The sequence below is a fragment of the Hakea prostrata genome, chromosome 9 (assembly GCF_041222555.1).
Source record: "Hakea prostrata isolate BN-2017 chromosome 9, UWA_Hpros_2, whole genome shotgun sequence".
NCBI classification, from domain to species: Eukaryota; Viridiplantae; Streptophyta; class Magnoliopsida; order Proteales; family Proteaceae; genus Hakea; species Hakea prostrata.
Genome location: NC_142608.1, coordinates 1,324,705 through 1,341,984, shown reverse-complemented (window position 1 = coordinate 1,341,984; position 17,280 = coordinate 1,324,705). Strand labels below are relative to the sequence as shown.

Genomic DNA, 17,280 nt, shown 5'->3' with positions numbered 1-17,280 from the left:
TTGATGTATGTACATTGAATGACATATTTACATTGATTTTTTTAGCAAAATACAACAAATGCATTCTTTATACTCTAACTAGCTTAAATATATGACCCAAAATACTTCAAAACTTGAGAAAAGTTGTTTTAGCAAGTTTCTGATAAGTTTCCATTTTCACAGGTCGAAACTTGAGTTTCCCTCGAATTTTTTACCATGCTCTTCACTGAGAGATGTTAGGCCTTATCAGTCGGGCAATCCCAGCTTTGGCTCTGTACGGTTTTTCTTTTGGGTAGAAATTGACCATACTCTGTGGACGCTCTGGACCGTGAGATGGGCGGGTCGGGCTGTTTACAATTGGAGCTACCTAAACGATCCACTGAACGGGTCCGCTTCGGGTCAACAATCCGCTCCGCAATGGTAGAAGAACGGAAAAGCGCGCGCTGCCTGCAACATTGCCAGGGTAACACTGCTAAAATCTCCGATTGGCTCTCACCGATAGAGACGCCATTAACAACACTGAACGGTGCGGAAGGCTCAGATCTCTCTCTCGATCTCGTTCTCGATCTGGAAGGCTCTACACTCTCAGCTTCGTTATTTTCCAGTTCTCGAAGCTGAGGATCACGTTCTTTTTATTCTTCCTGGTCGCCGTCGTCCCTTTCGAATTATGCAGAATACTGCTCAAGCTTGGTTTATGGGGGGACCGAGTAACAATAATCAGAAGGAATCCTCGTCTCTGCTCGCCGATTGGAACTCTTACGCGGCCTCCAAAGCTTCGGAAGAGACTGAATCGTCCAGCTTAGGGTTCGATCTAGAATCCGCTGTGAGAACTGCCAACGATACGGTCTCCGGAACTTTTAGTGTGTAAGTGCAAATCTGAAACCACCGATTGATTTTGACTCTTGAATATTCTGTTTTCCTATGGCTAGTTGCTTTTGCTCTAGATTCTGTATTTGCGTTGCTGGCAGTATTGAATTTTACCCCATTAAGAGGTTTTCCCTTCTTGTCAAATTGGAATCTTAATTCTTCTTCATGTTTAGATGCATTTTCTTACTTTTAATTTGAGAATTGAAAAGTATTTTAGTTCAATTTTCTGTGTTGGATCCGTTAGAACGTCTGTTTTATTATCCTTTTCTTGAGTTGTTCTTGGAACTGTATTTTGTAAGAGACTTATATTTTTAAAGTACGAATAGGCCTCTTCAAAAAGGGGGAAAAATCCCTTGATCCTGATCAGGATGTTGGCTTCTGTAACTGTTGAACATATATATAGGTATTTTTGAAGTATAAGGAAAAAGGAATGTTCAAGGAATTAGAGAAAAAAGGGAAAATATATTTTTGAAATTGAAACAATGCCTACAAAAAGAATATTTTCTATTTTACAATTGCAATTTACTATGTGGTTATTTGGAGCCCAGAAAAGGTACCATAATAGATTGCCTGGTCTACATTATGCAGAACCTTGGATTCAGAACCAGTTTCTGCTGGATAGTTCAGATAAACTAGAGACACTTATAACAGACATGATTCCTTCTTCTCTTATTGGTTGGAACTGTCGTGTTTTCCTCTAGATTTTAAAGGACGCAAATGCACTGTTTGAGTGCTTCATCATTGTGTCACTTATATTTTTGAGGCTGGCTTGATAAATCTACTGAAGATCAGCACATATTAATAAAGAATGATGAATTATAGTTACAAGCTATAAGAAGCCTTCTCCAACTCATCGAGATCATGATTCAGCTGTCTTCCATCCTTTGCTTTCATCCTGAGTCACTGCATATGGTTCCTAGCCAGAAATCCAGGTACAGGTATATAGTGAAATAATTTCTTGTGCTTTACACTTTAAAGTAGTTGTCCCAACCTGGACCCAACCTTGAGCTTTCCAGTTCTTTACCTCCTTAATATCTGAGTCAATGTTATCAATATGACCAGCTTTATCTAAGCTTAAGCATTGCCTGTAATTGAGAAAATAAAATAGTAACTGTACCCAAGTTTCCCAGTCAAAGTTATGCCTACCAACCTGAGATGGTTTCAGCACAATTACATTCCTTGACCAAATTAGCACAAACACTTTGATGCAGTGATTACTACAGAAGAGAGAGAATCTCACACCTTGTATCTCCATTGTGTCATGAACAATTTAGCTTTGTGTTTCCTGGTCTTCAATGAAATGGTAAGTTCCAATGAATCCTGATGGCAGATTATAGATTATTAGTGGAGGACCATACCAAAATAATTTTACTAGTTTGCTTTTAAGGATGGATAATTTTCTGTGATGTGAACCAATGGTTTTACATTCTTAAAGTCTTTGTTTCAAAGTTTGTTTTGCATTGAACAGTTACACCTGTATGGAGAATATCAGAATAGTCGGTCCAGGCTGGTACTTGTCTTGTTCTGATTAGGGCTTGAGAGTGTGGGAGTGGAGGAAGATGGATTGTATGTTATGTTTCACAATTGTTGTGAATTGGTAAACTTCCTATGATGATAGAACTGATTGATGGAACCAGATTTATGACTCCTACTATGTTGATAACTCATACTTGCCCAATAACATCAGTAGCAAAAATAAATGATTATCTTTGTCTTCTCCTTGCAGAACCTGAATTTGTTCTGTTGGCGGATTGCTGTATTAACTTCTACCTAAATTTGACATTTTAATGTCGTTTTTCTCTGGTATTGCCTGCTGAATTTTCCAAAAATGATATTGTAGGGTTTCAAAAGGAGTGAAAGATTTGCCAGGGAACCTCCAATCTGCTACCACCTATGTCCCATCTGGAAAATCTCTCATGTACTTTGGTGTATTCCTAGCAACTGGAGTCTTCTTCATTTTTATTGCATTTACCATGTTCCTTCCAGTCATGGTGCTAATGCCGCAGAAGTTTGCTCTCTGCTTTACCCTTGGATGTGCTTTCATCATTGGATCTTTCTTTGCCCTGAAAGGTCCAAAAACTCAGCTTGCACACATGTCAACAAAAGAGGTACTATAACTTTTGAATATTTACTGGTAACATGTTGCACTTTTTCCTTAGATGGCAACAGTCAAATCAATCTGATTATCATGCTGGACACTTCTTTCTGCCAGAGACTTCCTTTTACATTGGGATTCATTGGCTGCATGGTGGGTACCATCTATGTTTCCATGGTGCTTCACAGTTACATTCTTTCTGTGCTTTTCTCTGTATTACAGGTATGAAATTTCTCTTCATTCCATATACTCTTTCTGATTCTTGCTCGCATTTTCTTTTGATAATATCTAGTGAGCATCTTACTTACTTACTTACTTGAAGATCATCACTCCCTGGGAGTTTTTCCTCTTTTTTTTTTTTTTTTTTTTGTGGGGTGGGGGGGGGGGGGGGGGGGGTTGGAAGAGGTGAGCCATCAATGAGGTAATTGGAGCCAAGAGACATAGGCAGATGCACATTCCACCTCTCCAGGCTGTTACTAGTTACTCTATTCACTAGCTTTACACCATTTAGTTGTTCCTCTATCCAAATTTTTGTATCTATCCTTCTCAAGGATAATAAAAAGGTATATGCATTTCAAATTTACTGATGGTCGATCAAATTTGATTAGGTACTTGCACTCATATACTATGCTATCTCCTACTTCCCTGGAGGGTCTGCTGGAATGAAGTTCCTCTTGTCGTCCCTTGGGTCTTCAGTAATGAAATGTTTCGGCAGGTGATGCTAATATCTTACGAACAACTCCTCCTTCCCAACTCCTGCACCCTCAAGGGAGCAAAGCAAAAGAAAATCAAAGGGTTGCGTTTTTGTTCTTTAGTAGATATCTGTGTATGAGAATTCTAGTGTTTCTTATATACTATTTACATCTGTCTTGGACCCATTGGTTGGTTGAAGGCTTTTGTTTCATACTGTTTTCACACGGAATAGATGAATTTGGATAAACTAGCACGAGCAACTTGTAGGGGATGGCGCATTTGGATTCTAAGAAGTATTGCTATTGAAGATCTGGGTTTATGGGGAAGGGCTCTCTGAAGTGTGATGTCCAGTGTCTATGCTTCTCTCAGCCTTTTCTGCCGGTCCTTAATTGTTAGGTAAAATATAAGCTAGTTAAATAGTCCTAACATTTTAGCACCAGTGGTTCCATCTTGGGAGTGTGTTGTCATGTCCTAGTAAAGTATGCATGGATGGTCCACTCATTTAGATCATTGATGCTTCATTCTCTTGGTTTTGTTGGATATATTAACATGATCCACAGTAGATGGCCGATCCTCTTTATAATTCAGTTACTGCATAAAGTCTGGTGGCCTATTTTGACCATTCTTCATGAATTAGGTGCTCTTCAAGTTTGTTAGTAAATCAAATGTGCTGATTTTTATGACAGATTCGATGCTTAGCCTGATATGTGGTGGAGGATTGAAGTTTAGGTTCTACTAACATTGTCACATGACAGAAATCTCAGGCTAGGTGAGACCCATTTTTGGCCATGGAGTGCACTAATCGGAGTGCCCGGGCAATGAGGTTCATCACAACCCTTGTTGGTCCAAAGTGCCTCTTCCAATCTTGACATTTGAATCGCCAGTTAACCCAACCCAATTGCTCTGTTGCTACAATTATAGCGTGGTTTTGAAAGGCTGGTCATAATCCTACCCAGATCAACTCCACCCTGGCCACTGGAGACTAATGGTGTCAACTGGGTACCGATGCCATTTAACCATACCGAATCGCACTGTTTAAACCACGAATCGCACTGTTTAAACCACAGTTTCCAAATTTGGTGTGGTATGTACTGAAGCATTTTTTTGGAATTTGGTGCTGTACGGTTTCGGTTTTAGGTAGCCTATCGTCAGTATGTACTGAATTATTATACAGAATTTGACACCCTTATATCTAGGTTGGGTTGGGAATCCAAGGCCCAGACCATTTTGACATTACTTGATATTACCCCTGGGTTGGGTCCAAATGAAGGTTCAGTCCATCTTGATATTACTCCTGGGTTGGTTCAATTGTTAAGAGAGAAAGAAAAATAGACTTCAAATAATGAAATCTTATATTGAAAATATATTGTGCGAGAATATAAGTACACTGTTTTTCTTCATATATTGTAAATCTGAACAATTAAAAGATCATATTACACAACCAATACCATAAACACTCTTAGGTCGTAAGTGAAGAAGATTAGAAGAAAGAGTTTTTTTTTATTGAAATTATACCGTACGATATACTGAAACGTACAGTATTGAACCTTTTTTAAAAATACTATTTTTATATTGTACCGTATAAATTTGGCACAGTACGGTTTGAGTACGAGGGTTTGAAATTTCGGTATGGTACTTTACTATACCGAATTGACTTTTTAACGGGTCTTGGATGGGGATGAAACTAATTCTGATTTTAAAAGTCTGCTTTTGCCGATGCCTATCAATTTGAATCGAAGTTGCTCAATCCCAACAGCTCAACGTTCAGTTGAACCAAGAAGAATTGGTGGGTTTCAAGTTGATTCCCAACTGATCCCCCTGATATTGACTGAGTTGGAAGGCCAATCCAAGAAGGATTCTATTGTTGAGGTTGCAATTAATAGCCATGTTCTGTAACTTGCTGGAGCGGTTGTTTAATCCCTACATCTTGTCTCTTTTTCTACCCGAAAAAAAAGCAGAAACGCATGATATAGATTTTGTTTAATCCCTATGTATCTAGTTTGGAATACCTAGACTGCTGCTTCCAGCTAGTATTTATAGTATAAATATTGAATTCTATTGGTAATTGGACTCTCCTATAAAGGCTCATTACACCGTTAAATCGTAATTAATCTGATGGCTCATATTAGAACATTAGTTGAGTATGACTCAAATAATTCAACAATAAGTTGAGTATAACTTGAGTACCTCAACACAAGTTGAGTATGACTCAAATACCTCAACAGATTTTTGCTTGCATTTTTGCATTTGGTCCCTGCGTGTGCTATGAAAGAACTCACTTTTGGGCGTTAGACTAGGCGTGGCTGCACTTTGGTCTTTCATTTTAATTCTTGTGGACGACGTATAACCTTTTATTTGGGGGTTTTCATTCCATACATGTTGCCCTTTTTGAGATTTGAATTATTGATATAGTGCTAGTTTTGATATCAATTGTGTTAACTATTTGACTAGTGTGTCAAAAGTTTCAAAGCTCATGAAACATGTTAAATTAAGTCTTTTAATGCATTCTATACTGGGTTGATTTTATCTAACATTTATATACCAAAATAGATTCTATTAAATATATCATACATTTTAGAGTTTTTTACGTGTGGGTCCTTTGAGTGGATCACAAATTATTGTTAGGTCCCCTTAGTGCATTATATTACATATGTGTCTTAACTAGATGATAAGTATGTTTAATTTCAAACGTGTAGGGCCAAAATGCCCTCAAGTTATTTAATATATTTTGTTATTTTATATATATATATATATATATATATATATATATATATATATATTTAAGTATATAATTAATGCTTAATAACTAATTATCTCTTTTTAAAACTATATGGTAATACAATATATTAATAACCTGAGAGATATTTTGATTCTTTTATGTTAGAAATTTGAATAAACTTAACGGCAGCTAACGATATTAATTTGCTTGAGATCCACGTGTAATATATTATATTAAGAAGATCTAATATTAATTTGTGGTCCTCTATAAAGACTTACACGTAAAAAACTCTAAATTTTACAACTTAAACCATTTATGTTTCATATCTTTTACAACTTAAAGGATCTTTTTACACATGTTAGGTAAACCTCTAGATCCAATTTATTAAACTAAAAAGAATAAAAATTTGGCCACTTGACATCAATTATTGGCTCCCTTTCCAAGGGGAGAGAGACAGAGAGAGACAGAGAGAGACAGAAAGAAATTCGGAGATCAGGAGAAGATGAGGAGACAATCACTTAATTAAGGGACAACGATTTGACTTAATAACTTTTAATGGTATTTCTTAATATATTATATTTGGTAAACAATCCTAAATGTAGCTTAGCCTCGACAATTAGTAATGGGAGCCGGATTGGTAACAACTTTTCTAAAGTGTGCATTTTCAGATGGGAATATTTTTGACGTGGTGTCAATGCAGAGTTGGTAAAGTGGTAAGATTCATACTTCTCAGTGGAGAGGTCATGGCTTCGACCCTTGCGGACGACAAGCATCCCCCTGAGGATGTATTTAAGGTGCGCATAAGCTGGCCCAGGATGAACCTCAAATAACAAAAAAAAAAAAAAAAAAAAAAATTTCTCGGTGAATTTAATGATTGTATCCCTAAGGCTGCGTTTGTTTGCAAACGTGGGGTGAGAAAAAAAATATATGTGGGTCCCATGTGTAGTGGGGTGAGGGAGAAGGAAAAGAAAAAAAATGATTTTGTGGAAAAGTGATACTGGTGGGTCTCACTTTTTACTTTTTCTAACTTTTCCACAAAGTCCCACCAAATATGTGAAGTTTTAAAATAACATGAGTGGGGAAGTTGGGCTGCCACAGCACCAAACAAGTTTATTTGATTTAAGGAAACTTGTCTCCTACTTTTACACCCCAAGCAACTAAACAATCTACCATTTTGAGATTTAAAAGAAAAGTAAGAAATCTACATTTTTTTCAAGAATTTTGTCACCCCTTTTTTCCCAACCTTTATTCCAGCAAACAAACGTAGCCTCAGTTTTTATCTTCAAATTGGTAACTTATCGATCGAGTAATGAGGAAATCTACGCTTTACTTAATATGGTTATGTGTATTTTGAATCCTTGTATTTGATTTGAAGATTGGTTCATATTGATATACTAATTTGGGAATTTTCAACTTAGGATTTTTTTTAAAAAATTTTTTAGGGTGAAATTTTGGGGGAGAGTTTGTGATGTCATTTTTTGGGATATTGATATATTTACATTTTAATCCTTTTTGGTACGTCATGAAAGTTCTTCAACCTTGTTTATGGACGTAGCATATTATATTGGTGTTGTTTAAGGTTGAAAATCATCACCTAAACCCCCTTATAGGCTTTAGGTTTTATAGAGCCAAATCTAAAGCATGATGGGTCATATAAGATCAAGATCAACATCCAAGTCTTGTCTCGACTTATGTCTGGGTCACCTAATACTTTTGGATAATTGATGTGCTTTTAGTATTATTATTATTTTTTTGGGTGGGGGGAAAGTGAGTTGTAAAGACAATGACAATCAGAGATGGTCATAAATCACACCCATACAACGGATGTGACAAATTCCCCCCCTAGCGTTCGGAGGTAGAGGTGGATGTATAGACAATGATACAAACTCTAGGGCATCGATCCTATTAGCAAAATTCAAGAAACAATCAAGTATGGATCTCATAATAAATTTTAAAATATAATCAGAGTGTAGAATAAAATGATACCAATCAAAGAAAATAATTATAGAGTATAGTGGAAATAAACTCTAAGATCAATGTGGAAGGTAGATCGAATCTCTAATGCATTACAACTGAAAAAAAAATAAAGGAAACTAATAATTATTCTAAAGCTAAACAAAATGAATATCTATGTCCATCAAACAATGTATAGACTCAATGTCTTTGTCTCCAGCACAGGACACTCTAGCTCCAAGATCCGGCTTATTCTAGTATGTTCCGTCCAAAAATTGTTTAGCTTTCAGATTTCTGCAAAACACAACAGAGCTTTGACTTGATGCAGAGCTTGAATTGAACAAATTAATGGAGGGAAACGATTCAGTTACCTTCACCATGTGCGATCCTTTAGTTTATATAGACTTTACCTGTTATTTTCGACCATTAGATGCATTCACCTTCCTCTTTAATGACCGTTCTATCCTAAAAACCCTCCTTTCGGAGTTGGTGGCAGTTATCTCCTAGTGGAAAGTGACAACCTAGTGCTAGTGTAGGCGATTACACATCTAGCCTCCAGTCACAGCTGAAAAATCTCCCATGTGCTCACTGATATTCTCAAGCTAGTGACTGCCTTCATGAATTGCTCATTCATACATGTACATCGTGAAGCAAATTTCGTCGCCGATGAGTTGGCCAGATTGACAGCCCCTCTCCCAAACTGGTTCGCGTACCACCAAACCCACCCCCCATTTTAACATGGATCTTGCTCTATGACTCTCTAGGATGTAAAATCCCTTGTGATTTTTTCTTGAATAAATAAAGCTATCTTTTCTAAAAAAAAAAAAAAAACAAATACCCCATTTATATAATCCCAAAAAAATATTAATTAAAAAGCCAATAATGGCATTGGAATATTCACGGTTTATGTTAATATAAGTAATCTAATACAAATTCATCTGATACCAACTCTTTTACAAGTGTATGTGTCAGACCAAACAAGGCTTAATTTTTGTAAATACATAGACATCCTTACATCGTCTATTTATATGTCAAGTTTCAATTTTGTTAGAATTTTCCGTTTAATATAAGGTAACAAATATTTTAAATATCAAAAGTCATAAAATAAGTGAAGGGTAATGGGGTTCACATCCTCTACAATTCCCAGTAATTTCTATCTAGGATTGTGACACGTGGCAGTTAATTATCCAAGGGTCAGAATTAGAATCCAATTAGGATCGAAATCTAATAAATTCTTAAAAATAAACCTCAAGGAAAAAGGAGAGAAGAAATTTGGAGAAAATTTAGGAATTTATTAGATTCAGATCCTAATTGGGTTCTAAGACCCTTGGATAATTAACTGCCAAGTGTCACAATCTTAGATAGAAATTACAGGGAATTGTAGGGTGTGAGACTTGTAGAGGATGTGAACCTAGGGTAATGTACTAATGTTTTGAAGTGAGGCACCATGACCGACAGTTTTAAAAATCAATATTGTTTGCTAGAGATTGATATTGTAAACTTACTTAACCCTTGCTGGTTGCCACCTTTAGTATGCTGTAGGAGGACATCATACTTAGAAAAGAAAAGTTTTTTTTTGCTAATCAAAAGAGGGGATGCAGTAGAGGCATCCTAACGCCCCCTGCTACGCAATGTTCGGATTTTTTTATCGAGTGTGACCTATGAAAGCATTAGCCCTGTGTACTACCAACGCAAGTGCATTGACGCCTTTAGCGGAACTCTAGTATAGTCCACAGAAGTCGGTAACTCCCATGCCCAAGCCAAAAAACACACAACAGTCCAATGTAAGAAACAGAAGAGCAGAGAGGATTTAAACTGAGACATGAGATTACTAAACCACTTAGGATTGAGCTTCTGACCACTAGACCACTAGACCAATATTAGGTCCATTTCTTACAAGGAAGGTGTGTGACACGTGTTCCAACATCAGATGGTGAAAATCCATTTATAAGTCATATCAATCAACTTTTTGATGTGACTTATAAATGGATTTCAACCATTTTGATGTGATATTAGGATTCATGTTACACATGGATGGTCCATAAATTTCCCCAGACCACCACCACCTAAAAAAAGTTGAATAATAGCAAATTAATGGAGAAGTTTATTTAATTTGTTCTGGGTTTGGTATGAAAAATGGGCCAGTAATTTTTAGTGATTCTCACCTACTTCAATTCCACCCATCCCTGAAAAAGGTGGAGATTGAAGCAGCTTTTTTTTGTTTCATTCATTGGATGCTCTGCTACAAGTGTGGAAGCAGCCACTTATAATCAAATGTACAATCTGTCTCCAAGCACCACCATAGATGTTGATGTCTTAATAGAATAATTTGGGTAAGGGGCAGGTGGGTGGGGTTGATTTTCTTTCTTTCTTCTCTTTTTCTTATCTATCATGTTTCTTTGTCTTGCTAAAGAGCTTTCTAATTTTTATTTTCTCTGTGATCTCCAAGCTTAATTCTTAAATATAAAACCAATGGCTTTGGGGCTGTGGTCTCTCATGCATTCATGTGCAGTGCTTAGAACCATGATCCTAAAGTGAAGGGGAAGAAGATTAATAAAAGAATAGTACAAGGTGTTAAGGTATATAGCTTGGTACCATCGTGAAAGAATAATGTCTCTTAAACTATTCTTAAAGCACAAGCATTTCTCTTAAACTCTTAATTAATTGTTCTCTCTCTCTCTCTCTCTCTCTGAAACACACAGATGTGCATCACTGCATGTGAAGATGTCTTTCCACTCTTTCCCCATTAGATTACCTCTCACAGAGTTACAAGTCACAAATCACATATCCAATTCCTTCTCCATCCACCCTGTTCAACCATAAAATAACCCAGAAAACCTTCTTTCTATCTCTGAACATAAAAGTGATAATCAAATAAATATGAAAGGAGGGAGAGGTTCTGCACAGTTGCACTTGCAGGGATGGAGGGACCATGTTCCATTAATTTTAGTTTCTTTTCACTTTCAGTGGTGTCACCATCTCTTCTTTTAATGTAGTTGTCTCTTTATTTCATCATCTTTGGTTCAAGAACTTTTGTCTTCTAATTCTTTTCTTTGTTTTAATCTTTTCACCTTATACGTTAAGCATCCATCAACCTTATCAACATTATATACTACAACTACTACTACTAGCCTCTACTTGCTGTGGTTACTTTGTATATGGTGAAGAGAAGCTTGCTAGAACAGAGGGATATGGTGAAGATGAAGTTAATTCAAAAATTACCTTTTCTGAACTGCTCTGCCTCTGCTCCAGCTTCTCCTACCCTTTTCTCTTTCACCTGTTTCTTAAAAGTCAATTATAAGAAAATCACATTGGGTTGATTCATCCCTGACATCTAAGGTTTATTTTCTATTGAAGCAATGGGCTACTGGCTAGCTAGTTGCCACCCCGACAAGATGAGCAGAGAAAACATTTTATTGGAGCTGTAGTTTTCTACTTATTCTTCACTTCCATGTGCAATTCACTATGTTATAGATTCCAAAAACTGCCTCTTTTCATAAACTAATACAGATAGATCTCGATCCATGAACCTCATCAACTTGTTTATTTTTCTTGCCATGGATCATGGAACTTGAAATTATTGGTCTGTAATACCCATTTTCTTATTACCTCTTGACCATAGAGGTGTTGTCACTTGTCACTTCATAACCTGATGAACCGACCATTTAAAATTGAATCAAACCAGTAGAGCAATTTGGCTTTGGCTTTCAAAATTGATCTTTATAACTCCATTCAGTTTCAAGTAAAACCAAACTAAGTTAATTAAACTGACTTCCACCTAATAATGGTATGAAAGAACTGAATGCAAACTAAAAAAAACCCCATCAAGAACCGGATTAGACCAAACCGAATCGATTGACATCCTTAGTTTTTGAATGATGATGGACTAGTCCAGAGCCCTAAGTTAACTTTCTAGTATTTTAAAACCAAAACTCACATTAATGAAAAACTAAGATCATTTTAGGTTGTTTTTGAAGTAACACTACTCCCAAAATCTGACCAGCTATCCATAAACTGATGGAGGAACTTTGGGCAGTTAAAACATGGAACAACAGATGGAAAGGTGGAACTAGTACTTCATTGTTTGAGGGATAGGCGCCCATCAATTAAAAAAAACCCGGATCATGAAGAATGAAGGCCACCTTGAATTTATGGGGTTCTGTGAATTGACTTTGGAAGTTGAAAAAGAAAGCTCAAAAGAAGGTTAGGATGAAAGTTCCATTATATTTGGATATATCTACCAACCAACATCTCCATATTAACTCATGGAGTTAATGAGTTACTATGAGAAGAATCTTGATGCAGCTCCACCTGATCTATCAATCTAGAGATGAAAACAAAAGACCCAAAGGATCCAGTTAACATTAAGCATTAATCAAATCATAAACCCATCTGGATCACCATTCTCACCATCTCACAATAAACAGAGATGTAAAATAATTGAAAAACAAGTTGATATTAGATCCAGATCTTCTGCTTTTCCTCTATAAACAAAACATGGGGTTCTCCCCTCAACAATCCCAAAACAGATCACTGTTCTTTTCTCTGTAGCAGCAATGCCTGCAATTCCAAAGAATCTCTTCCCTTCTCCCAATGTCTTCACTATCACTTTCCTTCTTTCCATAAACTCTCTCATTTTCTTGAGATGTTTATCCATTGATGTACAGGGAGAAGCACTTCTAGCATGGAAGAGCAGTCTAAACAGCTCCACAGAAGTATTAAGAACATGGAATCCTTCGGACCCAAATCCCTGCAACTGGTTTGGGATCGTTTGCAATTCATATGGCGAAGTAGTTGGAATGAGTGTAAAATCAGTCAATTTGCAAGGTCCACTGCCTTCAAATTTACAACCTCTATCGAGGTTGAGGTCTCTTGTGCTCTCAGGAAACAATCTAACAGGGCCAATACCCAACTCGGTTGGAGATTATCAAGAACTGGAACTGCTCGATCTCAGCGGCAACGCCATCTCCGGTGAAATTCCTGTTGATATATGCAGGCTAACCAAGCTTCATACTCTGGTTCTCAACTCCAATTTTCTTGAAGGAGGCATCCCTTCTGATATTGGAAATCTCTCTAGCCTAGTGTCTCTGCTGCTCTATGATAATCAACTTACAAGTGAAATTCCCAGGAGTGTTGGAAGATTAAGTAAGCTAGAGGTCTTCAGAGCAGGCGGAAATAAAAATCTGAAAGGAGAATTGCCACCAGAGATTGGGAATTGCAGTAATTTGGTAATGTTGGGAATTGCAGAAACCAGCATTTCAGGAAGTCTTCCTCCATCAATAGGGTCACTGAAGAAGATTCAAACCATAGCAGTTTACACATCTCTGCTTTCTGGACCCATTCCAGATGAGATCGGAAACTGCAGCAGTCTTCAGAACCTGTTCCTGTACCAGAATTCAATCTCTGGTCCCATACCCAGAAGGATTGGAGAATTGAAGAATCTCCAAAACATGCTTTTGTGGCAGAATAGCCTTGTGGGTACCATTCCTTCTGAGCTCGGGAACTGCAGAGAGCTTGAGGTGGTGGATTTATCAGAGAATCTGCTTTCAGGAAGCATACCCAGAAGTTTTGGAAACCTATTAGGGCTTCAAGAGCTTCAACTGAGCATCAATCAGTTAACAGGTACTATACCTTACGAGATCTCAAACTGTACAGCTCTGACTCACTTCGAAATCGACAACAACCAAATTTCTGGTGAGATTCCAGTAGGAATCGGAAAGCTACAGAGTTTGACACTGTTCTTCGCGTGGCAGAATAAATTGACAGGTAAAATTCCTGAAAGTCTTGCAGATTGTCAGAATCTTCAAGCTCTTGATCTCTCCTACAATCAAATTTTGGGCCCCATACCAAAACAGATCTTCGGATTGAGGAATCTCACAAAGCTTCTGCTGCTATCGAATGATTTATCGGGTTTCATACCACCAGACATCGGAAACTGCACCAATTTGTACCGGTTCCGAATCAATGACAATAGACTCTCTGGTACGATTCCAGCAGAGATTGGGAACTTGAGGAATTTGAATTTCTTAGATATGAGCAACAACCGTTTCGTCGGAGAGATTCCTCCGGCGATATCCGGATGCCAAAACCTCGAGTTCCTCGACTTCCATTCCAACGGACTCACCGGTTCTCTGCCGGAAACTCTCCCGAAAGGCCTTCAGTTTATTGATTTATCTGATAATTCGCTAACAGGGCCACTGACTCCAAGCATTGGATCGTTAGCAGAATTGACAAAACTGGTTCTTGGGAAGAACCGAATCAATGGTAGAATTCCCGCAGAGCTAGTGTCGTGTGTAAAGTTGCAGTTGTTGGACTTTGGCGACAATGGTTTCTCAGGCGACATTCCTAAGGAACTGGGTCGGATTCCGGCGCTGGAGATATCTCTGAATCTGAGCTGCAACCAGCTCTCCGGTGAAATCCCGGCTGAGTTCTCTGGTTTAGACAAGCTTGGAATTCTGGATATTTCACATAACCAGTTAACAGGAAAACTTGACATGCTTTCGGGTCTGCAAAACCTAGTTCTTCTCAACATATCCTTCAATGGCTTCTCTGGAGAATTGCCCAACACCCCATTCTTCCGGAAGCTTCCTCTAAGCGACCTATCCGGAAACCAAGCTCTTTACATTGCCCCCAATGGAGGCGTCGTTACACCAGCTGACAGAGCTCGCTCTAGCAAGCCTGCAATGAAGCTCGCAATGTCAATCCTCGTTAGCGCCAGTGCTGTTCTGCTACTGCTGGCCATCTACTTGCTGATGCGAGAGCGCGTAAGAGCGAATGGAATAACAGCAGAAGATGAGAAGTGGGAGATGAGACTCTATCAGAAATTCGATTTCTCAATCGACGAAGTCGTCAAGAACTTGACCTCAGCGAATGTGATCGGAACAGGGAGCTCTGGAGTGGTGTACAGAGTGGGAATCTCCAACGGGGAAACGCTGGCGGTGAAGAAGATGTGGTCATCGTCGTCGTCATCGTCGTCTCCTTCTTCTTCTCCGGCACAGGCGTCGGAGGAATGGTTGGAGAGGGGGAGATGATGGAGTCGGGTGCATTCGGGTCGGAGATTCGGACTCTGGGGTCGATCCGACACAGGAACATAGTTAGGCTTTTGGGTTGGTGCGCCAATAGGAGCAGAAGCATGAAGCTGTTGTTCTATGATTACTTACCAAATGGAAGCTTGAGCTCTATGATCCATGGCGATGGAAGTGGGCAGCAGGAGTTGCAGGGGAAAAGGGCTGTGGAGTGGGAAGCAAGGTATGAGGTTGTTCTGGGAGTGGCTCATGCATTGGCTTACTTGCACCATGACTGTGTACCTGCCATTGTTCATGGTGATGTCAAGGCCATGAATGTCTTATTGGGTCCGGGTCTGGAGCCCTACCTAGCGGATTTCGGGTTGGCAAGGCTTGCCATTGATGTTGGTGATGGTGACTCCTCCAAGTCCAAGTTGAGATTCAAGCCTCCTCAGCTTGCAGGATCCTATGGTTACATGGCTCCTGGTACGTACGTCAACCTCTTTCACAGTTCTTTAATTCTCTTTTTAATTTCGATTCCATTTCTAGTTGAATTTTATGATAAACAACCAGAAAATTAAACCTGGCCAAATCTGATAAGAAACCCTGAGATCCAGGAGAAATTCATGCTTTCTCCATTAATTTTCTTCTATTAGACTTGGTATTTAAATGCTAGACTAAACAAATTTAGTATGATTACGTTAACGGGCTTGACTCAGCTAAGCTTCGAAACTTTTGATAAAATACTCAAGTAACTAATATTTGGTATTAAAGCCAGATTTTGATCTTGAAACCTGTGGGCCATGAGCAAAAAAGAAAGAAAGCAAAATGACTGCTTGAGGTCAAGTATTCGAATGAGACAGATGAGCCTTGCCGATGAACACTGCTCCAAACTGGACTGACCAAGACCTCTTTGGATCACAGCCAACCCTTTGAATAGTCAACATCACCACAGCTAAATTTTCTTCTTTCTGTTTGGAATGGAACATGGAAGAACTACCCAAGGTCCCATTTTAGAATCAAACTGAAACAGGGCAGCTAAATCGAAGTAAATTTTTGTAGTTTTCTACATTAGAACTAGATTTTTCTTCACCCATTGCAATAAATAGGTCTTTGTTGAGTTTGGGTAAAATTACATACTATGAAAAAGGATTTCTTGTTGAGCTGTGTTTGGGTTTTGGTTTGTGACATGCAGAGCATGCATCAATGCAACGAATCACAGAGAAAAGCGATGTTTACAGCTTTGGAGTGTTGGTATTGGAAGTACTCACGGGAAGGCATCCTTTGGACCCAACATTGCCAGGAGGAGCACATCTTGTCCAATGGGTACAGGACCACTTGATGAGGAAGGGAGACCCAGTTGACCTACTTGACCCAAGGCTCCAAGGAAGGCCTGACACTCAGGTGCATGAGATGCTTCAAACGCTGGCTGTCTCCTTATTGTGCGTCAGCACAAGGGCTAGTGATCGCCCCATGATGAAAGATGTTGTGGCCATGCTCAAGGAGATCCACCATGAAGAAGTTTCAAGATCTGACACAAAAATAGTGAAGTATACCACTCCTGCTCAGGGTCAAGCTCAGGCACGGGCACAGGCACGCAAACTTGTCCCAGGGGGATCATCTAATTGCTCATTTGCCTTTTCTGATGACTCCCTATCAAATGTAAAATTCTAAAACCAGAGATTTCAGGCTTCAAAAAAACCAAACATATGTAAGAAAACCAGCACTAGGCCAAATTGAATTGGAGAAGTTTGAGAAAGTGTTGTACCTGCATGGGTATCCAACCAGCTGGGATCGACGCCAGCCAATCTCCGATCAACTCGATTCCAGTTCCCTAACACTCAAAAGTTCAACTCCACTGTAACAACCTATATGAGGAAGTAGGGAAGAAAAGCGTGTGATGGGAACGAGTGAGTCCACATAGCAAGCACACTGCATTCCTCTTTAGTCCAAAAGGATCATGTAAATTT

The 17,280-nt window shown here is 38.6% G+C and overlaps 2 protein-coding genes across 2 annotated transcripts; both read left to right on the top strand.

Moving 5' to 3' along the window:
• The first annotated feature begins 421 nt into the window (after window positions 1-421).
• On the top strand, window positions 422-5,106 carry LOC149003916 (protein transport protein sft2-like). Its single transcript, XM_089169641.1, has 4 exons — window positions 422-843; window positions 2,687-2,954; window positions 3,059-3,163; window positions 3,550-5,106. The coding sequence occupies exons 1-4, from the start codon at window positions 647-649 to the stop codon at window positions 3,658-3,660; spliced, it is 681 nt and encodes a 226-aa protein (XP_089025767.1). The 5' UTR covers window positions 422-646; the 3' UTR covers window positions 3,661-5,106.
• Window positions 5,107-12,530: 7,424 nt separating this feature from the next.
• On the top strand, window positions 12,531-16,984 carry LOC149003915 (LRR receptor-like serine/threonine-protein kinase RGI3). Its single transcript, XM_089168154.1, is given in 3 exon segments — window positions 12,531-15,322; window positions 15,325-15,796; window positions 16,506-16,984. Coding segments are annotated over 3 exon segments (3,411 nt in total). The 5' UTR covers window positions 12,531-12,862.
• Window positions 16,985-17,280: the final 296 nt, after the last annotated feature.

Bases quoted from the DNA above. Each gene is read 5' to 3' on its own strand.
- LOC149003916 (XM_089169641.1), top strand. From the start codon at position 647: ATGCAGAATACTGCTCAAGCTTGGTTTATGGGGGGACCGAGTAACAAT. The intron at 844-2,686 runs GTAAGTGCAAAT...ATGATATTGTAG, and splicing joins GTCTCCGGAACTTTTAGTGT to GGTTTCAAAAGGAGTGAAAG. The intron at 3,164-3,549 runs GTATGAAATTTC...AAATTTGATTAG, and splicing joins TGCTTTTCTCTGTATTACAG to GTACTTGCACTCATATACTA.